The 26,073-nt window shown below is 37.0% G+C and overlaps 1 protein-coding gene across 1 annotated transcript; it reads right to left on the reverse strand.

Moving 5' to 3' along the window:
* Positions 1-12,416: 12,416 nt before the first annotated feature.
* On the reverse strand, positions 12,417-25,426 carry TWF1 (twinfilin actin binding protein 1). The gene is made up of 9 exons (XM_043446527.1): positions 25,201-25,426; positions 23,280-23,357; positions 21,084-21,262; positions 19,507-19,602; positions 18,283-18,387; positions 16,508-16,633; positions 16,111-16,261; positions 15,811-15,932; positions 12,417-14,518 (listed from the first exon to the last, which is right to left on the reverse strand). The coding sequence occupies exons 1-9, from the start codon at positions 25,325-25,327 to the stop codon at positions 14,348-14,350; spliced, it is 1,155 nt and encodes a 384-aa protein (XP_043302462.1). The 5' UTR covers positions 25,328-25,426; the 3' UTR covers positions 12,417-14,347.
* Positions 25,427-26,073: the final 647 nt, after the last annotated feature.

Consider the following 26,073-nt stretch of genomic DNA (forward strand, 5'->3'; position numbering starts at 1 on the left):
CCGCCACTGTTCTTCCCATGAACAAAGTGGATTCTGTTGAGGAAAGGTAAACAAAGAAGAAAATTGCTTGGTCAAATAAAAACGAATGTCATTGCTTGGTTAAATAAAGACAAATGATATTACTAATCAGGTGAGCAGGATCTCCAATGCTGCTGGGGGAAAAAAAAGTCAGGAAATCATTTATTTTCAGAAAAACACTAACTACACAAATATAAATTCTTCTGAGTAAAAATGCCAAGAACACTAATGTTGTCTTCATCTTAAATAGGCCTTTTCTAGTTTGGCTGGCATTGAAATATTAGAATTTGATCTTTAGTCCTCCAGAAAAAACAAACGAACAAAAAAAAGCATATGTATAAAATAGCATGTATGTAGTTGTTATGGACTGTGTCCAAACTATATTAAAAAATTTTAAATGAGTAACCCATTTCACTGATTTTGAAATTTTCACGGTATAATTTGGTAGATATTTCTGTTCCATTAAATGGAATTGATATCAGACTTACAGAATTAGATATGGCTTGTCTTTCAGGATACGACTGTATCTTAACTATTTTGAAAGCAGCAGTGTAGTAAATCCAAGATTTCAAAGCAAGATTCCACACTGTTTCGTGGCCGATGGTTATGTGCTGTATGATGGACCCCTGAGTTTGTGTGACTCTTAGCTCTGGGAATGAATGACAGAGAGGTTGCCCTCAACTTGCAGCTGAACAGGACTTGACTAAAGTTCTGAGAAGAACAATGTAATGTATGAGCTCTTTTAACTGTTTCCTCAAGGCAGAATTTAATGGCCTGTAGTGACATCTAGTCGAAGCATTTTATTAACTGCCTTTGGAATATGCTTCCCCCTAATCTTTTATAGAAACAAAAAATCAGACAGATTTTTCAAAGAACTGTTTGGTGGAGACTTTGATGTGAACTTTTCATGTTGCCTCCAACAACTGGTTGTGCAAACCAATAAGTAATGAGAGCAGGGTTGAGAACCAGTGGCCTGCCCCATTACCAGAAAGAAAAATTGCTTTTTTCTCTGTATTTTTGACCCATTGAATTTTGCCAACTAGCCAACTAAATTTTTAATTCTAAATTCCTCTAGGTTCTATGAGGAACAAGCAGATAATAGAAAAAAATAGTCAATGTTTTTCTTTACTTTTCCTGACATATAATTAAGACCAATTTAAGACATTCTGAAGTATTTACTCGACTTCCCTGGTGGCTCAGTTGGTAAAGATCTACCTGCAATGCAGGAAACCTAGGTTCGATCCCTGGGTTGGGAAGATCCCCTGGAGGAGGGAAAGGCTACCCACACCAGGCAGTATCCTTGCCTGGAGAATCCCAGGGACAGAGGACCCTGGCGGACTGTAGTCCATGTCGTCGCAAAAGTCAGACCCAGCTGACTGACTAAGCAAACACAAAGCATTTATTGCTCTGTTCACCTTTTGGTTCTATAGCTATATAAAATGACTATAGGTCCCAGCTATCTATAATTCCTTTTTTCACTTTCAAAATAAGCATCAGTTCAGTTCAGTCACTCAGTCGTGTCTGACTCTTTGCAACCCCACGGACTGCAGCACTCCAGGCTTCCCTGTCCATCACCAATTCCCAGAGCTTATTCAAACTCATGTCCATTGAGTTGGTGATGCCATCCAACCATCTCATCCTCTGTCATTCCCTTCTCCTCCTGCCCTCAATCTTTCCCAGTATCAGGGTCTTTTCCAATGAGTCAACTCTTCACATGAGGTGGCCAAAGTATTGGAGTTTCAGCTTCAACATCAGTCCTTCCAATGAACACCCAGGACTGATCTCTTTTAGGATGGACTGGTTGGATCTTTTTGCAGTCCAAGGGACTCTCAAGAGTCTTCTCCGACACCACAGTTCAGAAGCATCAATCTTCGGCTCTCAGCTTTCTTTATAGTCCAACTCTCACATCCATACATGACTACTGGAAAAACCATAGCCTTGACTAGACGGACCATTGTTGGCAAAGTAATGTCTCTGCTTTTTAATATGCTGTCTAGGTTGGTCATAGCTTTTCGTCCAAGGATCAAGCGTCTTTTCATTTCATGGCTGTAGTCACCATCTGCAATGATTTTGAAGCCCAAGAAAATAAAGTCTCTCACTTTGTTTCCCCATCTATTTGCCATGAAGTGATGGGTCTGATGGCATGATCTTAGTTTTCTGAGTGTTGAGTTTTATGCCAACTTAAATAAGCAACAAAATAAGCATATGTTCTATTTTTTTTCCAACTTTATGGCAGTATAGTTGAAAAAATTGTGTATACTTAAGGTGTTCAACATGATGCTTTGATATACAGCCCTCAGTATCCCCAAGGCATTGGTCCCATGGCCCCATGGATACCAAAATCCATAGATTCTCAAGTCCTTTCTATAAAATGACATAATATTTGCATATAACCTATATACATCCTCCTGTATACTCTAAATTGTCTTTAGATTACTTATAACATCTAGTACAATGTAAACATGATGTAAATAGTTGTAAATACAACGTAAATAGGTAGGTAGTTGCCAGTGTGGCAAATTCAATTTTGCTTTTTTGACACTTCTGGAATTTTTTTTTCCCCAAATATTTTCACTTCATAGATGCAAAACCCATGGATAGAGGGGCCCAACTGTTCATTTTGAAATGAGAACCACAGTCAAGCTAATTAACACATCCACCACCTCACATGGTAACCTTTTTAGTTATTTTTGTGTGGTGAGAATAATTCAGATCTAATATTTTAGCAAATTTCAAGTATATAATGCAGTATTACTAACTTTAGTCACCATGCTGTACTTTAGAGCCCCCAGACTTACTTATTTTATAATCAAAACTTTAACCCTTTGACCAACCTCTCCCCATACTCCTTCTAAAGTTTGTATTATCCCACTACAAGAATGGACACAGATAGGATTGGCTTTTTAATCACTCAAATTCTAGTCTCAAAAATAGTATGGAGGCAACTGTAATGAATCTCCAAAATGAATGCTCAGATTAAATTAGGAAAACATGAAATATTCTCACCTAAAACAAAAATCATTAAATTCAACAAGTATTGATTGTTTTCTGTGGTACAGGCACTTAAAAAAGCAATGTATATATCCAAAGTCCTTGTTCTCAAGAGAAACTTTTTGTTCAGATAATGATAACATACAAGTAAATAAATAAAACAGCATCAGGTAATGAGAACTGTTAAGAAAACATTAACACTATGGGTTGTCATAGACTCCCTTCACAAGGAACATTTAACAACACCCAAACTAAAAAAAAAAAAAAAAAGGAAAGAAAGAAAGGAGGCTACCAGTAACTTTAAAAAAGATAATTAAAAAACCTAAACTGAATCAGTTTTTTTTTTTTTTTTTTTTACGTTACTCTGTTATCAGAGACCTCTGGGTCTCAGTGAGCCAAGAAGACTTTGTTATAAAGTTTCTACTACTAATACTATCCTGGGGAAAGGAATACTGTGTTTCAGATTATGTCAGATGTTTTCCTCTACTGGCTATTTATGCATCAAGGTAATTTGGAGGAGATAGTGGTTAAGGTCATCTAATCTGTATGCCTGTGTGCTCAGTTGTTCAGTTATGTCCGAGTCTTTGCAATCCCGTGGTCTGTAGCCTGCCAGGCTCCTCTGTCTATGGGATTTTCTCGGCAAGAAATACTGAAGTGGATTGTCATTTCCTCCCCCAGGGGACCTTCTTGACCCAGGGATTGAACCCATGTCTCCTGCATCTCCTGCACTGGCAGGAGAATTCTTTACCATTGAGCCACCAGGGAATCCTTCGCTTTGCACGAATGCCATGTTTATCTGGCAGCCTTTGATTTTGATTTTTTGGTCTGGGTTCACCTTTTGGAAGATAATGTACAGTGACAAAGACTGCTGTAATCTACATATGTTTCTACTGTGGAATGACTTTCTTTAAAATTTCGTTTGTTTATTTATTTTGGTTGCACTGGGTCTCTGTTGCTGTGAGCCGCCCTTCTCTAGTTGCGGTGAGCGGGGGCTCCTCTTTGTATTGGTGCACTGGCTTCTCAGTGCAATGGCTTCTCTGATTGCAGAGCACAAGCTGTAAGCACACGGGCTTCAGTAGTTGCAGCATGTGGGTTCAGTAGTTGTGGAACACAGGCTTAGTTGCTCTGTGGCACATAGAATCTTACCGGAACCGGGATCAAACCTGTGTCCCCTGCATTGACAAATGGATTCCTATCTATTGTGCCACCAGGGATGTCCAGAATGTATTTTTATGATTAGGAAAATCACATTCTAGTTTATAATGAAGTGTTTTGAAAATGTAGGTAGTATGAATTAAATCTTCAGAGACTGATCATCTCAGGCTATTCCACAATACTGATATCTAAACTCTAGATTGTGACAGGCCCCTTCTTCTGCTACTGACATTCTAACAGCCAGATAGTGTCTTTACCTCTTTTAAGAATTAGAAAGGAGCTAGCAGTATGGTGGTAATCATTTTGCAAGATGTAAGTGTATCAAATCACCATGTTATACACCTTAAACTTACACAATGTTATGTGCCAACTTTATCTCAGTAAACCAGGAAAATAAAAGAATTAAAAAGTTAAATGGAGACCTCATTCTTAGCCCATCCTCTCCTTTATAAAATGTGTTAATAATGATAGAACTTTTATTGTCAAGAAATCATATCCCATTATATATTTTAGACAAAGACTAACATCCTTTATAACCATAATAGAGTTTGACTATTATAATTTAATATTGACCTTAAAAATATTGACATGCTAACCAATATCTGTTTAAAAATAATATCACTTCCATTGTTGGCATTCATTGGTCACATATTCTTAAATCAATTCGTAAGTTAGTGAAGGGAACATGCCATTACTTACTCTGTTAAGCGTATTAGGAAGCCCTGCCATACCAACATTATTCTTTTGCCAAGAAAGATTAATAATAGCATCAGCCCTTGAATATTCAGGCCTAGAAAATGACAAAGGAGCTTTAAAAATTCTTCTCCTCGTAGAAAAAATAAAGGCCAGCAAAAATTGTCAGAATTGACTTTTTCAGAACTGGAAATTAATGAAAGGCTTGCAGCAGCCCCATGAGCAGTTATTCAAGGAAAACAGCTGAATCTCAATAAAGACAACAAACTTTGTGGCATTTTAATTTACCCTACTCCCATCCCCTGCTTCCTAGCTCAGCAGTAACTTTATAAAAAAAAATAGCCCACATTTTTGGTACCAGAGGGAACAGAACAGAACTGGAGTTCTTCACAGCCTGATTCTGAAAGAACTACAATTGTTTAACGTGTCTGGCGGTTCCCTGGAAGGCTCTCTTCAAAGGTTCATCTCTATTTGATGTGACTAAAGCTAACATATCACTAAAAGCGTTTATGTGGAGTCATTGTCAGTACCATTTATTGGGAAATTTATATATCAATGTAGTATAATTTATTTATTTTTTTGGAATGTAATTGCTTTACAATGTTGTATTAGTTTCTGCTCTACAACATCGTGAATCAGCAATATCATATGCCCTGTCTGTTAAGCCTCTCTTCCGCCTTCCCATTCTGCCCCTCTAGGTCATCACAGAACATCAAAATGAGCTCCCTGGACTATACAGCAGTTACAGGGGAGGAAGGGGGTGGGGGTGAATTGAGGGAGTAGCATTGATTGATATATGTATATAGTTTAGTTGCTAAGTTTAGTTTGCAACTAAGTCGTGTCTGACTCTTGCAACCCCGTGGACTATAGCCTGCCAGGCTCCTTTGTCTAAATCGGGTAGCTGGCAAATGTTTTAATCACAGCTGCCTGAAGTGATGAATAACCACTGGTGCAAACAATAGGCTAAATGCTTGAAAGGAAAAACTGAGGGAGAAGACCTCCATTATGGCTTTGAAAGGTCTTCGACACATTCTTAGGGACGCAGAAAGCCATGCACGTGTGTAAAGGCCACGTGCATGCTCAAAACATCTGTGATGGCCTAAGCTCTAACCTCTGGCTGACCTTCAGGCTCTGGACAAGCAGGAAGTGAAAACTAAAGCAGAGTCTAAACTGCCTGGCTGAGTGTGGATGACGTGTCTCAAGGTGCACACGGAGCCTGTGGCAAAAACTGGGGGATTTATCAGTGTCAGACATTAAGCAGTCTTTATCCATTCATCAGCTGATGACTAAGCTGAGTTGAGATTTCGGTGGCCACATATCATGAAGAATACAAACTTTGCAAAATTAACTCATAAAGTCACTAAATAAACAACAACTCAAACAATTAGCAACAGCAACAAAACCTTGGGGAGTAGGCAATGTCCAGAGTTTCCACATTATATTATATTAAATTCCCAGCTTTCAATAAAAGTATACTAGACATGCAAGGAAACAGCAAAGTATGATTCATATCTGGGGAAAAAAAGGTCACTCAAAACTGTACCTAAGGAAGCCTAGATATTGTGCTTACTAGACAAAGATTTTAAATCAGCTATTTTAAATATGTTCAAGAGCTACAGGAAACTGTGTATAATGAATTAAAGGAGAATGTGAGAACAATGTCCTACCAAATACATAACATCAGTGAAGAGATATAAATTATGAAAAGAAGGCAAAGAGACATCCCAAAGTTGAAAAGTACAATAACTGGAATGACAAATCCATGAAAGGGCCTAACTAGATTTGAGCAGGCAAAAAACAAAGAATCATCAATCTTGAAGAGAAATCAGTTGAGGAACAGAAAGAAAAAGGATGAAGAAAAATGAGCAGATCCTCATAAATCTGTGGGGCAGCTTCAAGGTGACCAAAGTATGTATAGTGAGAGTTCCAGAAGGAGAGGTGTGAAAGTGCTACAAAGAATATTGGAAGAAAGAATGGTTAAAAACTTACTAAACTTGATGAAAAACGTTAGGCCACTCAACCAAGAAAGTAAGAACTGCAAGTAGGATCAACTCAAAGAGATCTTACTCCCAGATGTATCATAATAAAGACAATCGTGAGAGCTGCAAGAAGCAAGATATTTAGCAGATATAAGGGATCCTCAAAAAGATCATTATCTAATTCTTCAGCGGAAAACACAGACATTCAAGGACTGAAAGAAAGAGTGTCAACCAGTAATTCTAACAAAACAATTCTAAAGTCCTGAAGAAAATAAGACATTGATAGATAAATGTTGAGAGAATTTATCAGAAGAAAATCTGCCCTTTGAGAAAAGAAGAAATCCTTCAAGTTGAAATGAGAGAATGCTAGAGACTAACTACAATCCACAGGAAATAAATAGAAATAAAAACACCAGTAAAGGCATTATACACATAAATGTAAGAGGCATCACAAATGTATTGTGTGTGTGACTAAACCAAATGATTATAAATGTCATAAAGCAATAATTATAAATCTGTGTTGGTAGACACACAGTGCATAAAGATGTAATTTATATGACAATAATAGTTCAAAGAAGGGGGCTGGTACAGATCTACACAGGAACAAAGTTTCTGTATATTATTGAAATCAGGTTTATATTACTTGAAACTAGATTTTTGTGTAAGTTAAGATGTTAATTGTAATCCCCAGGATACCACTAAGAGAATAACTTAAAAAATATGCTAAAAGAAATGACAAGGAAATTAAAATATTATCCAGGATATACATAAATATGTGTGTGTATATGTGTATATAGTCCTTCAGTTCCTCCACTAATGCTTTTGTGTTAAATATATATTTATATATAGGATAATATATAGTAATGTTAATATTATGTTGATATATAATAGTCACAATAAATATATATTATCCCTAATATTATATTATGATACATAATAAGTATATGCTTTCCGGGTGGCTCAGTGGTAAACAATCTGACTGTCAGTGCAGGAGACTTGGGTTCGCTCTCTGGTTGGGAAGATCCCCTGGAAAAGGAAATGGCAGCCCACTCCAGTATCCTTGCCTGGAAAATCTCATGGACAGAGAAGCCTGGTGGGTTACAGTCTGTGGGGTCGCAAAGAGTCAGACAGGACTGAGTGACTTCACTTTCACTTGAGCAACTAAACAACAACAACAATCCTCATAACAATCCTATAAATTTGATAATATTATCCACATTTTATAAATGAGGGGATTGAAGTAAAGTAACTTGCCCAATATTACACAGCTAGTAAATTGCAGAGCTGGAATTTTAACTCAGACATCTGACATTGTTCTGTGCACTTTCCTATGCTGTCTGTCATCATATTGATCATAACCATCTTCCCTGTCATTTGTTGAGAGCTAACTGTTGTGCCAACATCCGTTGGATCATTGAAAAAGACAGAGAGTTCCAGAAAAATATCCATTTCTGCTTTATTGACTATGCCAAATCGTTTGACTGTGGGATCACAACAAACTGTGGAAAATTCTTAAAGAAATGGGAATACCAGACCACCTGACCTGCCTCTTGAGAAATCTGTATTCAGGTCAAGAAGCAACAGTTAGAACTGGACATGGAACAACAGACTGGTTCCAAGTAGGAAAAGGAGTATGTCAAGGCTGTATATTGTCACCCTGCTTACTTAACTTATATGCAGAGTACATCATGCTAAATGCTGGGCTGGATGAAGCATAAGCTGGAATCAAGATTGCCGGGAGAAATATCAATAACCTCAGATATGCAGATGACACCACCCTTATGGCAGAGAGTGAAGAAGAGCTAAAGAGCCTCTCTTGATGACAGTGAAAGAGGAGAGTGAAAAAGCTGGCTTAAAACTCAACATTCAGAAACTAAGATCATGGCATCTGGTCCCATCTGCTAAGTCACTTCAGTCGTGTCCGACTCTGTGCGACCCCATCCCTGGGATTCTCCAGGCAAGAACACGAGTGGGTTGCCATTTCCTTCTCCAATACATAGAAGTGAAAAGTGAAAGTGAAGTTGCTCAGTCATGTCCGACCCTTTGTGACCCCATGGACTGCAGCCTACCAGGCTCCTCCGTCCATGGGATTTTCCAGGCAAGAGTGCTGGAGTGGGGTGCCATTGCCTTCTCTGTCTGGTCCCATCACTTCATGGTAAATAGATGGGGAGACAGTGACAGACTTTATTTTTGGGGGCTCCAAAATCACTGTAAATGGTGACTGCAGCCATGATATTAAAGGACGCTTACTCCTTGGAAGGAGAGTTTTGACCAACCTAGACAGCATATTAAAAAGCAGAGACATTACTTTGTCAACAAACATCCGTCTAGTCAAAGCTATGGTTTTTCCAGTAGTCATGTATGGATGTGAGAGTTGGACTATAAAGAAAGCTGAGCACCGAAGATGCTTTTGAACTGTGGTGTTGGAGAAGACTCTTGAGAGTCCCTTGGACTGCAAGGACATCCAACCAGTCAATCCTAAAGGAGATCAGTCCTGAGTATTCATTGGAAGGACTGATGCTGAAGCTGAAACTCCAACATTTTGGCCATCTAATGTGAAGAACTGACTCATTGGAAAAGACCCTGATGCTGGAAAAGATTGAAGGCAGGAGGAGAATGGGATGACAGAGGATGAGATGGTTGGATGGCATTACCGACTCAATGGACATGAGTTTGAGTAAACTCTGGGAGTTGGTGATGGACAGGGAGGCCTGGCATGCTGCACTTCGTGGGGTTGCAAAGAGTTGGATACAACTGAGTGACTGAACTGAACTGAACTATTATGCCAAGCATTATGTCTACAGCAGGATCACATTTAATAGCTCTATAATGTAGGTCTATTTTTTTTTCTTATTGAGAAAATTGATGCCCCCAAGTTTAAGTAATTTCTCACTCATTTTCATTGTGTTAGACAGCAATTCTGCACTCTTCCCTAGACCCACGCCCTTTGCAATATACTTCTGTAATTCTTCCCATCAAGAGGTGAATTTCATGTCTCCAGTCCTCGGATTCAGAATGGCCTTGTAACTTGCTGTGGCCAATAGACTGTGGACAAAGTGATGTATTCCTGGGTCTCCAGAGCCCCTGTGCCCTACTTTTCTCTTCTGTCTCTTGAATCGTTGTCTGCTGCCATGAGAACAAGCCAGGGCTAACAGGCTGCTGCTGAGACCGTACTGAGCAAAGACATCTCAGATGACATCATTCTAGACCAGCCAACCTGCAGCAGACCCCAGCTGTGAGAGAGGTGAGCCAACCAGGAGACTTGTGGAAAATAACTGCTATTTTAAACCACTCCATCTGGGGGTAGTTGTAGCTACCGTTAGTATGGTAGCAATACATAACTGATGCAGTCATGTAGCCAGAATGTGACAGCATCTCCCTCTCTCACACAAATACACACACAAAGACATGACCTGTGTGCTCTGATCCACGCAGCTGGATAATAGGAGACTAAGAAATTAATTTAACCCACCTCCATTCATGAAGCCATGAATGTGGAGGGGGCACAAGGAGACCCCCTGCCCTAGCATCAGATTTGGCCGAGTAAAAAAAAGAAAGAATTGGTCGAGTAGGAGGGAAGAGAAGGGGAGGGGCCTCAGAGAACTTTCCAGCCTCTTCAAACTAAGAGGCATCTCTGTTTCCCCGTCTCAGTTCCTTTCTTAAGAGACCCACCCCTCAGCCTGCCCCCCTTCCTTCCCCTCTCCCTCACCCAGACCTGGCGGATCCTTCAGACCTCTTCCTCTTTCACTTTGCTGGTGCGGGTGCTATTTGTATGTGGAGAGCAGATCTTTGAAGTTCCTGTTCTTTTCCTTCCCAAGTCTCTGGGAATGGAAAGGTGGAAGGGATACCAGTTAACAGATTTTTAAAATATAAATAAAGGTTTTTAAGATACTACAGTCTGACTGAATTCTAGCAAACACAGATGTAATGGATCAGCACTAGCTGTTGAGTAGAAATTGGTCTTTGGTCTTCACAGAGCAGTCCACTCAGGAATGGGTCAATACTGGTTTCCTGGGGTAGAAACCATGGTCTTCTGAAGGCAAGAGGCCGGGTCAGTGCTAGTGACATTTGCCCTGCCCAGAAATACAGCAGTGGAGGCCAGTGCCCCCGTGCTGAACCTATCACTGCTTCAATTGCTCCTTTCCCCACTGTCCAAGGAAAGGCAAAATCTCATTTTATTTATTCAACAAATGAAGTGTCCACTATGTCCTAGACACTGTTCCAGGTGCTGAGGATGTATCAGTGTAAAACCCATCAAACTTGTATTTTAGTGGAGACAAGCAACATAGATACATATTTCTTAAGTGCTTTGAGGAAAAATAAAGCAGGATTAAGGTGTGAGGACAGGAAGTACAGTCAGACTTGGGAGGTCAGGGAAGACCTTTCTAGACAGGTGACACTTGAGCAGAGGCCTGCATTAAATGAGGGAGGAAGGCACATAGATCCTGGGAGAGAGAGGGTGAGGAACAGCCGTTTTCCTGAGGCAGCAGCCACGCGCTTGGTCCTTCGGCGGTCCTGCCAGCAGCTGAGTCGATGCGACTGATCAAGGGATGTGGAGAGAGCCATGGGCCAATTATCACCATTAATCATAACCACTATAGACCAACAGGTAGGAATATTTTGTGGACTGGAGGGAAACATTCAACTTATATCATTTAAGGCAAACTGTATCCTGGTCATGGCTACCCATGAATCATTTGTGGAACTGTGATTCCTGGGCCCACCTACTCTTTATCAAAATCTCTGGAGATGAAGCCCTAGAATCAGTGTTTTGTTTTTTTTAAAAGAAACAAAACCCCTCCAATCTTTCTAATGTATGCTCGTATATGCAAAGAAAACACGTGAAAGGATGTATATACCAAGCTACAGTATAGGAACCTCAGGCATAAATGAGCAGAAATGCCTTTAAGAATTTAACTTTTTAAAACAGTTCTCAAAATTAGCCCTTTTAATGAAATTCTGTCTTGGTAAAACTGCTACCAAAGACATCCAGTTTGTAATATAGCCCTAATAAAAAGGACCAATTTGATCCTTTATTGCAAACCAGAATGCACTCAGTATTTGTTGGATGAATGTCTCATAACAGCTTACTGTCAAGTCTGTTGGTCACCTTACCCTACTGGGTTGCTGCTATCACAGTAGAAACTAATAATGGCATTTATTATTGCTGCAGTAGTGGGAAAGTTCTCATCTATTAAGCACTCTATTGATACAACCTGCTTAGGTTTCAAACTAGTTAAAATCCTTTTTGATTTAGATAGGTTAATTAACAAACAGATGAATGGATTTCTAACCCATCAACAGGTATCGCATTATTTGAGTGAAAGTTGCTCACTCATGTCCGACTCTTTGCAACTCCGTGGACTATACAGTCCATGGAATTCTCCAGGCCAGAATGCTGGAGTGGGTAGCCATTCCCTTCTCCAGGGGCTCTTCCCAACCCAGGGATCAAACCCAGGTCTCCCGCATTGCAGGTGGATTCGTTACCACCCGAGCTACCAGGGAAGCCAATTGCATTATGTAGACTTATCCAAACATTAAAAAAGAAAGGTTATACTAGAAAACCAACTTAGGACGCAATTTAAAGAGAAAAATTTTATTGCAATATAAAACGCACTTATAAAATGTCCACAGAAGGCATTCTTCACTGCTATATAAATTTACTGGGAATACTTTATTCACTTTCTATTGTGATGACATCACCTAAAACATAAACGATGAGTTATACTCTATAACAAATGCATCATTGATTTTCAACAATCATTGGTTTAATAATTAGTTTAAGATTATATAATCACATCTATATTCTGGAATGTCCACTTTCATGTAGTGTAATAGAGTTTAAGAGTGTAATTGCACAGGGATGGTATAGAAAAACATTCACTACTAAATTATTTTATACCATTATGACAGGTTAACATTCTTCCTGACCGAAAATAAGAGCTTCAGCAGCTTGGTCTATAGTCAGCACAGTTCCAGGATTCTCAATGCAGTAGTGTGCATGTGTTTGTGTGTGTGTGCACCCACCGAAAAACTTAACTCTTTTGTGAAAAAGTGCAACATTACCGTCAATTATTTTGCATGTTTAAATATGCAAATATTATTTGTAAACAAACAAAACCCCACACAAATACTCTTAATTCTAGGAAAAAAAAAAATCTGTCAACTCATAATTATTCTAACATGCTTTAGTTGAACACACATTGGATTTCTGAAAGGTGCATATATTACCTTAGATAATAAAGTGTAAAAATGACTTTACTTCATACTATGAAATGTGGATGTCTGATATTTGCTTTATGCAGCATTAAGTTTAGATCAAGAAATTCTAAATCCTGGATCCCCACAATTCACTTAGAAAAGTCCTCAAAATTATGGCTCTTGCAGCAGGTTTATCAGATTACACACAATGAAGTGTTCTAGCTCCCTCTATTTCAAGTATTGAAGAAAATGAGGCTCAAAATCTCTGGAGGTTGTAACTAAAAATGTAAAGCTTTAGAAAACAGTTAAATGTTTTTGAAATAAATATAAATTGAAACAATTTATCTGTGTTAGGCTGATGAGTACTAGGACTTTAAAATAATTTTATTAAATCTGAACATTCACTCAAAAATGATAAACAACACAATTTGCCTATTAGTGTATGGTTTTAGAGAAATCAATCATGATGTTTAAAATGTTTTCAATATTGTTGACATCAGTTTTGTTTCCTTTTGAATATTAACTTGATATTCAATTAAACATAAATATTTTGCCTCACACTACATATAATGAAATGACTTACTTTTGAAATAGAAAAGATTTTATAGCACTAGAATGAGAATTTAACTAAAGTTATTTAAACATGTCTTTCAACATCATCAGAAGTCCTACAGTATAGAAAATATCTAGTACCCTTAAGGTTTCAGAGTGAGCTGATCTTCTGCAATTTTAAAGCCATTTAAAAAACCAGAAAGTCAAATAGAAAAGACTGCTGCAATAAAGCACTGTTTCTAAACATTGCAGATATGACCCCATGGTCTGAGTGAGCACTGCTCTTCAGAGCAAGCAACTTTCCACTTTTCCCTAGGCACATGAAGTTTTCAGCTTAGAAAATAACCTAACCTGGTCCTTAACATATTCATTAAGTGGAATGAATATTTTAAGGTCTTTCTCCCTTTAAAAAAAAAAAAGTATCACCAAACAGTAATAAGACTTGCATCTTACTTTTAGACATTAGCCTTTTCTGGAATTGGCCCAACTGTATAAAATTTTAACAATTATATGAAAAGTGTGGAATAGTCACTCTATGAAAACTGTGATGAAATTAAACATCATTATATTGAACTCTTTTCTAGATTTAACTCAGAAATCATAAGTCTTCTTTAACATTAATATTATAAACATACAGAAGTGAAAAGTGCTAATTTTCAAAAAGTACAATTTTCCCCTCTACTATATATCAACATGGAATGATTTCAGTTCTCCTGTACTAAAAGCTGGACTTTTAAAAAACTAGTGTTATAATAATTTTAATCAGTAGTAGCTTCAGTTTCAGCTGGACCCCTAATTATTCTTCGAATTCCTCTTTTTCCTGAAGGGCCTTTTGGTTTTGCAAAACTTTGTTTATGTGCATGCTGCTTGGGATGTACTTCTTCATAAAGGAAGTCTGCAGTCAACTCATCCCCATTGTCTATCTCGATCTGTAAGAGGTGAAATTAGCAAAGTGTGATGCAGTATGAAAAAACACAACATTCAAAACCTAATACAAACAACGTTTGCAGGTGTGAATGCTCACAGATAAATACATAATACCCATTCCAGCAAGAACGAACCCAGGACCATATGAAAATAGTTCACTTGAATCTTTTTTGGGGGGAGGAGGTGGGCGCTAAATGGAATTGCCTGAATATATAATCCACTATATTTATTTTCTATTTGGTTCTTTCTTCTCCAGTTTAACGTTTAAAAGTAGTATAGTAGGAATCATCACTCAAGCTGTTCTGCTTTAGTACACTATATATTTTCCAGAAACATTACTAATGGCCCCTTCATCACTTGGGTCACTTGAAATCACTCTGTTACACAGTTGGCAAACTGTGGCCTGCAGGACAAATCTAGTTCAAGTTACGAGTGTGTTTTGTATTTCTAAAGGGTTGTAAAAAACAAATAAAATGATAAAACAAAAATATATGACAAAGACCATATGTGGCCTGGAAAAGCCTAAATACTTACTATCTGGTCCTCTGGTAGAAAAACTCAGCCAGCCCCTGCTATAGAAGGTGATTCCTAAGAACTTTAAAAGCTCTTAAAATGCTCAGTACCTAAAACACTGGTAATTTGTAAGGACCTGTGTTTTAAGAGTTGAAGGGCTCAAGAATAAACCATATCTCACCTGCATTTAAGAAAACTTGTAACTTAGTTCCCCAAATTTATGTTATGCCCATTCTCTCCTTTCCCAACAACTGGAAAGATTCTCAACATCCCATGACTTAGTCATAAATGAAGACTGTGGTTTCTTACTAATAAAGTCTTGAGAAGATCAGAAATATGCAGCTTTAGTAGCACTGTCCAACAGAATTTCCTGCAATGTGGACTTATTCTCGAAATTCGGCGCCAAATACAGTGCCACCAGCCACATGTAGCTAAAATGAGCACCTGAAATGGGGCTAGTGTTTCTAAGGAACTGAAATTTAAATTTCATTTAATTTTTATTTATATTTAAATAGCCACATGTACCTTGTGGCTAAACATTAGATCTACAGGGAGGCTGGGATCATAATAGACCATCCCCAAGGACTTAAGAGGATTTCCTAAGGATTCATGATGAGAACAAGAAAAGAAAAAAAAAAACACTTTTCATTTACAAATTACATCATGAATTACATGAAAAACAATAAAAATGTAATAAAAATTGAAGAATTTTAAATAGGTATTAAATATATCAATAAGATAAACTAGGTAAAATAAATTAGATAAATAATTAGGTAATTACCTTTCTGATGACATCCATTTGTAGTTGTCTTTCTACAATCTCTAGCAGAGGGCTCTTGCAGCTAGAATACAGCATTCGTTCTCTTATACTGCATGTGTATCCAGGCATTGAATAAATAAAAACTGTAAATTAAAATAATAATAAACCAATTAGCAGCATATCAATTAAAGCAAATACTAAATCTTGTAAAACTACAACTAAGCCCTCTGGCCAAGAAATAAGAAAAAATATAGTGACGAAATGACAATCAGCAAACAAAAAGCAACATGTTAAAAAAAAAAAAAAAAAAGTGCCATATACCTATAGACTCCAAATAGTCTCCTTCATGGGAATGTTTATACAGAAAGAAATGATAACGTGCTGCATCTTTGGGAATCCTCTTTGGCAAATCTTTTAGTTCTGTATTTATTGTGTTGGCCAAAATTATAATTTCATTTTTTATATCTATTTCCTGTCAACAAAAACAAAATACTTATTAAAATAGATACATAGAAATTTAAAATTTATAATTAAAAAAACAAGGAGATAAGGAGAAAGTCAATAATTTCACTTTTTCCAATGAAGATATTTGCTTTTGTAAGTTTAAAAACAATGAATAAAAAATAAAGATTTAAAATCCATTAAAAACAAACCTTATATTAATATAAGCCAAAGGTACCAAAGAGAGAAGCCACTTCATAATAATCATGTCTCTTACCAATTGCACATAGTTCAGCTGTCTGTTATTCAATTTTTCCAAAGCTTGAAAAGCTTCTCGAGAAATAGGAAATGCTACTCCTTGTAGTGTTTGATGCTTAGTGTCCACACTCACGTCACTCTGTACCTAGTATGACAGATTCAATTTACTGATGAATTTTAGCATTAAGCAGTGTCATATGGCAAAGAAAACCTAAACTCTACAGAGTGAGGCCATTCCACCCTTTTAATAGAATTAATTCTGCCCATTTTAATATAATGAAAAGTAACACTTAAAACACTATGAACTTAAAAGGGCAAACTGTTCACATTTGTTTCAGGTTCTGCTAGCACTGTGTCAACATGCAGAGTGTATGCCACATTTTGATGAAAATGCCAAAAGTCAACATTTGAGTGAGTGTGCAATGTTAGCAGGGCTCTGTTTATATGTTTGGTTTGGCACAACTGCCACGAGCTATACAAGCTCTTTGAAGTATCTTCAGATTATACTTTTAATTATGACATTTTACTTGATAAAACTTATGACCACTGTGATATAAATACAGTATGTGTAAACTTTGTTCTGCTAGACATAAAGTGCAACACAAACGCCATGCAGAGTTGCAAGGAGTACAAACAATATACAAAGACACAACATAGCTCAACAGTTGTACTACTGCAGAAGTTCCAGACTTAAGAGCTTTCATTCCTAAGAACGTGGTGTGCACGTATTGGAAGAAGAGTACTTCAAGAAAGCTTTCAATGCACATATTTAAGACTTTCATACTCAATAAATGACATTTTAGTATAGGGTCTCATTTGTAGTGTTGCAACAAAGTCAAAATTGAAAGTTTACTCAAAAAAAAAACATGAATGGAGATTCTACAGCATAAATGGCATTGGATAATGAAAACATTATAGAACATATGCAAATGCATACCCCAATAAGATCCTCTGGGTTCTGATTGCAAGGAATAAAACAAACTATCAAACTTGTTAAAAAAAAAAATCATGTAAAAATCCATACTCCAATAACTTGAGTTAAAATAATGATGATAGATCCTTGCTATCAGGTCAATATAAATAATATTCATTTTCCATGATTCTTATTAGTCTGTTACTCAGACAAGTGAACAGTAGTTTCTGCTACTTGTTCTCTTCTGTAAAATTCCAGTAGAACTACAGTAGCTATTCTAACTTAAAATTGCTGCAGTAAACACATTAAAATGATAAATTATAATATGGATAAAATTTATTGACTCATATGCCAAACAAGTACTCCTATAACCATCTCCCATATGTATATATATGTGCACACACCCATCCAGGCAGTGCCCATAGACAACTTACAGAGCCTCTAGAAATCCTAAACACACTATAGCATATGTATTTTACTCTCTTTAGTCATTAGTATTCTCTGAAATAACAAAACAAACCTTCCTCAGGTAACCTTATTAGATATTATATCCCTCACACTATGTAAGTAACATATACTTTTCCCATTTATTTAGTATTCAAAGTATAAAATTAAGGAGAGCTGTACTTCTAAAAGGAGGATTACTAATCTAACCCATACGTTATAAAGACAGGAGAAAGCTATTTATGAAACTGACAAGAAATTTAATATTCACTTCCAACTTTTTCTAAAAACACATTGAACACAGTCTTGTCTCTAAACGGAACAGAATGTTAGCTATTCAACTTATTTATTCTCTAGTTACCTCTTCATCTAGTAATTAAAAATTACAATAGTTTTAAGCACTTAAAATCTTGCAAGATTTCAAAATGGTAACATACCTCATTAATTTTAATCTGTCGTAATTCTTCTTCAGCTGCAGTCAGCGGGGCAGGAGAAGACTGTGACAGCAAGTATTTTTTATACCCATGTAATGATACATCTTCCTGTAAGCACAGAAATTGTTACTAGCTGTGAGGCTACTTTAGGAAAAACAAAATTATTAATTTAACAAAAAAATATTTTAATTGACAATAAATGGTAACAAGAATCTTACTACTCTACTTTTAAAAATACTCTATTCTACAGTTTTCAGAAAGTTTTAAGGGGAGTAGCTATGCTTCATTTCCTAAAGCTTTGTAATTACTACTTTTTTGTATGTGTAGTGGTGGAGACACATGATGAACCTGATCATGCTTCAAGTCTACAGGACAATTACTACTAACCTTCTGGGGAAGCCTTCCCCATAATTATTTAATAATCAACATCCTCAGATTATGAATTCTGTACTGTAATGACATATAATTATTTATAGAAAATAATTATAGTTCTTATTTAAAAGAAAAATTACTTCAAATAAATTTACTTCTCATCAACATTTTGTGGTTTGGAAGAAACTAGAATTGAGAAACCAGACCACTGCACAATTAATGTGAATAAGGAAGCATTCCCAGCTAGTCTTGTGCTCTAACCATTAGAATGTATTACTCACTGAATCACAATAAAAGCTCTGAATAACAACAAAAAATTTTTTCAAAAAATATACTGTAATTTTCTTAATTTGGGGGTATATGTAAAAATACATGTATTTACCATACAAATTTTAAAATGAAATAAATTCTTAATCATAACATATATATTAATCAACAATTACCCCAATCATCAATTTACCTCTCAATATTCTAGTTTAAATAATAGTTATTGCTTCCATATTATGAGTATTAATGTCCAAAATACCTAAAAACTACATTTCTTTTAAGTAGTCTCTCATTTTTCTGAGCCTATTACCTTGTCCTTAAAATGAAAAGGCTGAACTAAATGAGGGGTTGAACTAAACGATCTCTAAGAGACAATCTAGCCTTTGAAGACTGAGATGTCAACATATTTTAAAAGGGTATTGTATGATGTCTCAGTTAATGTGTACATCATATGAAACAATGTTTTCTCTTATTCTTATGTTTACAGATTTACCAGTCAGAATTCACATTAATTAACCTATTACCTAGAAGTTCTTTAAGCATTTTAACTGCAGCACACAGACTCCATATAAAATATAAGTTTTGTACCTTTACTGTTCCAAACACTTCATCTTTAATGTGGCCACCTCCAAACTCCTTTTTCAGAGTTGCTCTTGTTGCTGCATACAACATTTTTTGACGAACCTGGTAATTGTGAAAGTTTACTTGTAACTTTACAGGTGAAAACTATCATTACAAAAATAGCATTTAATGAATGTATTGAAACCGTCAAGCACATTAAAAATAAACTGTGACAATGTCCATCAAGTGTAACATGCTAAAACGTGTGTATACAGATAGGCATCATTACTTTGGCATCTAAAACATCAATAGCTACTAAGGTAGATATCAACTTATAAGTCATCTTTCAAAAAGTAGAAAAAGCTAAATTTTACAAAATCCTTCATTTTTTCAAAGTATAAAATGAGTTCAAGAATTAAAAGAAGCTATTTAAAACACTACTTTAAAGTCATTGAGATAAAGTAATCTTGATAGTGACATTTTACTCAAAGCAAGTCTAGGTGAGATATTACTAATTAAAAATCAAATATTCACGGCATAACTATGGCATAAAACATTCTATGAAGGACAAAGATGAAAAGAATTACAAAATATACTATTATTAACGAGTCTGATATTTATAGCATCTATGGGAAACTACTAAAGATAACTGCCAACCAATAGAAATCATTTCATAATTCTGCACTGTCAAATCCAATATTTCTTTCAGACAAGATATACAGAGTTAAATAGGAGGGGATGACTTTTGAGAATGATATCTACAAAACTTTAAAAATTATTGTTTTTCTATAAGAAGAGAGAATTAAGTCTTTAAAATATTGGGCTGTATCCATATATTAATTTTTTTGTTCTATCACTTAAGGGCTTCCCACATAGCTCTCCTGCCTGCAGTGCAGGAGACCTGGGTTCGATCCCTGGGTCGGGAAGATCCCCTGGAGAAGGAAATGGCAAACCACTCCAGTATTCTTGCCTAGAGACAAGAATAGACATAGGAGCCTGGCAGGCTATAGTCAATGGGATTGCAAGAGTTCAAGAGTCGGACATGACTTAGTGACTAAACCACCATCACTCAATTTTCCTAAAAGAAATACTTATCTGTATGTATGCTCATCACCTGAATGGTAGCTATTAAGAATTTCATATAATGTTCAGTTAGTTCTGTAAAAATTATATGTTATTATGCTCAGAGCAAAATAGTAACCTTTATTCTTCAGAGGTCCAGAGAGTCATTTATAATAGCCACAAATTTTTTAATTTAAAATCAATAATAATTCTTCTGATTTCAATCAAGGTCAAGATTTCTGAATCTCAGTAAATTATCCCTGGTTCTACATTACCAACCCAGGGATTTTTTTCCATCGTCATTCCTTTCTATGAGAAAGACTATTGCTTCTTAACTCTTTCTTGGCCTAGGAATATTTCAGAAAAAATTTTTCTAGCTTTTAATGTTGAAGTGAAAGTGAAGTCACTCAGTCGTCTCCGACTCTTTGAGACCCCATGGACTGGGCTCCTCTGTCCGTGGGGTTTTCCAGGCATGAATACTGGAGTGGGTTGCCATTTCCTTCTCCATTTAATGTTAAACAAGTTACCAAAAAATTACTTACATGAGAATGATCAGGAGACCACGCAATGAATATCCATTCATATCCTTGGGCATTCTGAGAATCTAACCTGAATAATACATAGCATGGTTGTTTGTCCTCCAACAGGGGTAAAACAAAGGAATCATAATCCTGATCCCAGGAGTCTGAAGGCTCCCTACACGACCCAATCACAAGTTTCTCTGTGAAGAACAATTTTTAAGACACATAAATGGTTTGAAATACCAAATGGTAGAATAATGAAAAATAGAAGAATAAATTAATATGTAATTAATTATTAATTGCTCTAGTCACATCAATATATGAAAAGGACCTTGGCTGTAACAATACAATATATAGTAGTATATAATACAACAGTAGTATATATGAAAATATAATATAAAGTAGTATTAAAAACATGTAAAAATTATGACCAGCACAGGTAAAAGAATGTTATGAAAAACACAAGAAAGGAACACACAAAAATGATTATAAATAGCTGAGTTGGATAGTTGAAGAAAGGGTAGTTATAGTCTACTTTCCAAATGTTTGTTATAAAGTATCAACAGAATGTATTTAACTAGCATCCTACCACTCAAAGGTGTAATATCTGAAATTAACATTGAATTCCACAGTTAAGAAATACTAAATAAAAACAGGTTTAGCTCCTACTTGTCCACAGTATTACAAATTTAAAAATCTGTCCACAAGAATAAATTGGTACAGTCACCTTGAGACATTATTGGGAGAATCAAGACTGTACTCTGCATTGAGAATCTCTTGCACATATACAAAGGTATTCACTGCAGCACTATAAAATAACAGTGGAAACTGAAAATAGCCCATATGTTCATCAGTAAGAGAATGGACATAAAATATGTGGCAGTCATAAGATAAAATTCTATTCATATTTAAAAAGAATTAATGAGCCTCTATAAAACTAATTATAAAAATAATATTTATAGAAAAAGAAAAAAAATAATAATAATATTTACAGAAAAAGGAATGATGCAGAAAAAGACATCAGTTCATGTGAACTTAAAAACTCAAACACAGCACTATATGTTATTTAGGGATTGCACACACAAAAAAAGTTCCTAATATAGTTTCCTCAGAAGGTTGGAAAGTACAGTTGTTTAAACATCAAATTACAAAGAGTTTGAAGCAAATATGATAAAATGTTAGCAGTTATTAATTTAAGAAGAGATGGAAGTATTTGTCATTTATTCTTCATAATTTCCTTAAAATTTTTTCTCAAAAAAAACCCAGAGAAGTGACAGACAAAATATTGTCATTTTTCTGTTGTAGAGATGTGAGTTATATCAACTTTTCCATTTTACTTACTTAAGTAAGTCAATTAGAAAGTGGCAACACTTAAAAAATTTTAGTTCAATAGTTCTAAAACAGGCTACTTTACAGTATATGTTTATTCTCATTGCCTGTATTAACATATGTAGAACTGCATATTTTTCAAACTATTTTAGTATTTTTAACATATAAGAGAAACTGGAAACCAAATTAGATTTACTTCCAGTTTATGAAAGAACAAGGTATTTTTCCAAAGCAAAATATTTCAAGGTAATTAAGAAATTAGGCCAATGGGATGTTTTATCATATTCATTTGAGATTAAGTAATTACAATTTAATTATTCACATTCAAACCAGCCCAATTAAAAGACTGTCCCACCCAATTAATTTCCCTGCTTACAGCTTTATTTTGAAAGGATCAATTTACAGTTTATTATATTCTCAGAACTTTTTCCCATAACGAGAAAAGGGAATCATTTCTACAGCACACATTACAATCAAGTTGAGAAAACAGGCAGTTTAAAACCCTTTCTTTCTACTCAAACTAACTTTATTGAAAAATAATTCACAAATAACTGTTTATTTTTCAGATAATTGGCTGTTACTGATTTTCATTCCAGAGATGCAAGCACTGACATTAGATACAGAGCAATACAGAAAGTGAGACACAAAAAAGTGAAAGAGGAAGATGTCACACCAAAACCAACATCTTTTTGTTTCTCTGATGGTCAACTACAGAATTCAGAAGGTAAGCAGGGGCCTTCAGGAAATGCCCAAAATATAGAGGATCCAGGTTAACCAAAGGCAAGCTCTGAACCTGCTTCATATTTATTAACAGGCCAAATCACTGACAATGATTTAGCTTTAAAACATAACACCCAATAATTCAAGAACAAAAAATGTTTAACTAACCATTTTCAATAGATATCTTCAGAAGTCTGTATTTTCCATTTCTTGCTCTGGCAAAGATATCTTTAACATCTTCAGTTGCTGTGCAAAAAGATACAGAAAAGTAATATTTATGCATTAATACTTTCTAATGCTACAATAATAATGCCAGTTGAATAAGGAAAACATGAAATACAAAGAAAACATCTTGAGTATGCAATATTTTCTTATTAACAGTTATTTAAATTATAAAACTTAAAAGGTATACCAGACACTGAACACGGCTTTTGTTGTTGCTATTGTTGTTCGGTCGCTAAGTCACGCATGTCTAACTCTTCTGCGATCTCCTGTTCCGTAGCCCGCCAGGCACCTCTGTCCACGAGATTTTCCAAGCACCATACCAGAGTGGGTTGCCATTCCCTTCTCCAGGGGATCTTCCCTTTCCAGGGATCAAACCTGCATCTCCTGCACTGGCAGATCGGTTCTTTACCACTGAGCCACCAGGGAAGCCCCATATACAGCTAAGAGACATAAGTATGTTTTAAAAGTATATTAATTCTAACCTGTTCTAGCTATGTTAGAATTGGGAATGAATATATTAAAGTTTCTCAAACCCAATAATGAACAAATTACAAATCTGAGAAATACCTTATTGACTTTGAAAAATGCTGAAAATCTTCTTTCATTCTCTTCTGGTCCAATTTCAAGTTTATGATAAATAAAAACACCTTCTTCATCAATTCATTTTCTACATTTTCATGTTTAAAGATGACAATAAACGTCAAATGCCCCATCCTAATTGGAGTCAATAAAATTCTTTGAAGTTTATACTTCTGGTCACACTTTTCTGACTCGTATTTCTCAAAAAGCTGGAGTAATCTCACTGAGCAAAGGTATACTTAATAAGCTATCCCTTGTGCTATTAAAACTTCAATTTCGTTCTGACTTTGTTCTTGGGGTGTATATTGACAGCAAGAACCACATTTAATAGTGCTTGCTATTAGACTCAAGCATCAAAGTCAATAATTAGATATCCATGCATCAGAACTAACGCAAATGAAAGAGTGCTTTTAGATTTGAGACTATTTTGCTTTTCTTTGTGTGTGCAGGAGGAGGTATGGGGTGGTGTCAAAGACTCACGAACAAAACACAACTAGATGTTCATCTGGGGAAAAGATTCGTTGTCTATTAACAGGAAGACCTTGCGTTTATACTAGAACTCGTTAAGTGATCGCGAGTAACCCCGGGACATATTATTTGATTCTGATGAGGTGAGAGCTTTCAGACTGCCCATTTGCAAACCAGGAAATAACACAGGTCAATTAAAATTGCACATTCAACTGCGTGAATGGGATAATTACACGATGCCACACAGATCAGACTTTTCAGTTCCCTGAGGAGTACCTAACAACGACCGAGACGCCTCCTACTCAGGATACATACAACGGTGCGGATGTTCCCATTTTGGAAGAAAGCGCGGAAGAGTTTGGGAAGCATTCTTAGTAGAAATGAAAAAGATTCCCGCATCTTTCTTTTTATAGTTCAAATCCTGTAACAACTCTTCTGGACCGTGAAAAAGAAAACTCGCCTGTCACTCGACAATAAAAGGACCCCAGTGGCCTCCACGGCTCCAGGTCTTCCCAACCCGTAAAGTTGGGTTAAGGTCGGCTGCTGCTGCAGGCACGCCCCCTTCACCCCGGCCGCCGCCGGACCCACGTCCTTCGCTCGGCGAATTTCGGGTCGGTCCGCAACGTGGCGGCGGCCGGGCCCCGGCAGGGAGGGAGGCAGGCCGAGAGCGCCCGGGACACGGGAGCGCAGAGAGACTCAGAGGCCCGGCTCGCCCCCGACACCTATTCCCAGTGCTTCGGGCCCGACTCCGGCCCCGCCCGGCCTGCCCGAGGCCTCCGGGGAGCCCCTTCCCCAAAGGCAGCGCCGGCGCCGTTACCTTGGATGCCGGTCTGGTGGGACATGGCGGCGGCCGCGGGCTCCCGGCTCCAGCGCTGAGTGCAGCGAGCGGCCCCGGCCGGCGGCTCCAGGAAGTGGCCGCTCCTCCGCCGGCCCCGGCGCGTCATCGGCCTGCGACCCACCGCCGCCCCGCCCCGCTAGGCCCTCGGCGTCCTCGCGCGCCCCCGGCGCTCCCGCCGCCTCCGGTCACCCGGCCGGTCTCCCAGCTGCGGGACTGCAGGTCCACGCCTTCGGCCCTCAACTCCCGCTACTCCAGCCTTCTGCCGGGGGTCACTGTTTCCGGGGTCTGCCGCCGCTTCTCCGGCTCCACCACCGTGAAGCACCACAGGACTGGCAAGATAGCTTTCCCTTGTGGGGTCTACCCTGCCAGCGCCTTTCTCTGGTTCCTCAAAAGGATGCTCAAAAACGGAAACGAACGTTTTACTGAACACATGTTTTCAGCTTTAAAAAGATGTGCAAGATATCCTTCTTGGTTTACGCTTTTGCTATGTGTACAATTTAATGTAAAGGGTCCCGCTCCTCCCCATTTTTAAAAAAGAATTAATAGGCAGTTTCCCATCAAAATTTGAAAGGCTCTTAAATTAATTTCAGACTTACCCTTTCTTTCTTTAGTTGGGCACATTTAGAGACAAGGTTTTCCTTTCTCTTCATTCCAAAAAGAAACAGCCAGTGAGAGTAAAAAGATGAGCTGACTTGAGTACTCCTCTGTGGTCAGGTCCATCATTCCAAACTAATACTGCTCTGCTTTCTATTGGTCCTTTATTAAGGTGACTATTCAAGATTTATTTGGGAGGATAAAGTTGTAGCATATTATTAAAAACTATTTCCATTCTGTGCTTTTATGAGCATGTGT

This window comes from Cervus canadensis, chromosome 25 (assembly GCF_019320065.1).
Source record: "Cervus canadensis isolate Bull #8, Minnesota chromosome 25, ASM1932006v1, whole genome shotgun sequence".
Lineage (NCBI taxonomy): Eukaryota > Metazoa > Chordata > Mammalia > Artiodactyla > Cervidae > Cervus > Cervus canadensis.

Excerpts from the sequence above, each read along its gene's own strand:
- TWF1 (XM_043446527.1), bottom strand. The coding sequence starts at position 25,327 with ATGACGCGCCGGGGCCGGCGGAGGAGCGGCCACTTCCTGGAGCCGCCG. Across the intron at positions 19,603-21,083 it reads GGTCTCCTGATCATTCTCAT|GTTCGTCAAAAAATGTTGTA; the intron begins GTAAGTAATTTT and ends CACAATTACCAG. Across the intron at positions 16,262-16,507 it reads AGCTGAACTATGTGCAATTG|GAAATAGATATAAAAAATGA; the intron begins GTAAGAGACATG and ends TTTTGTTGACAG.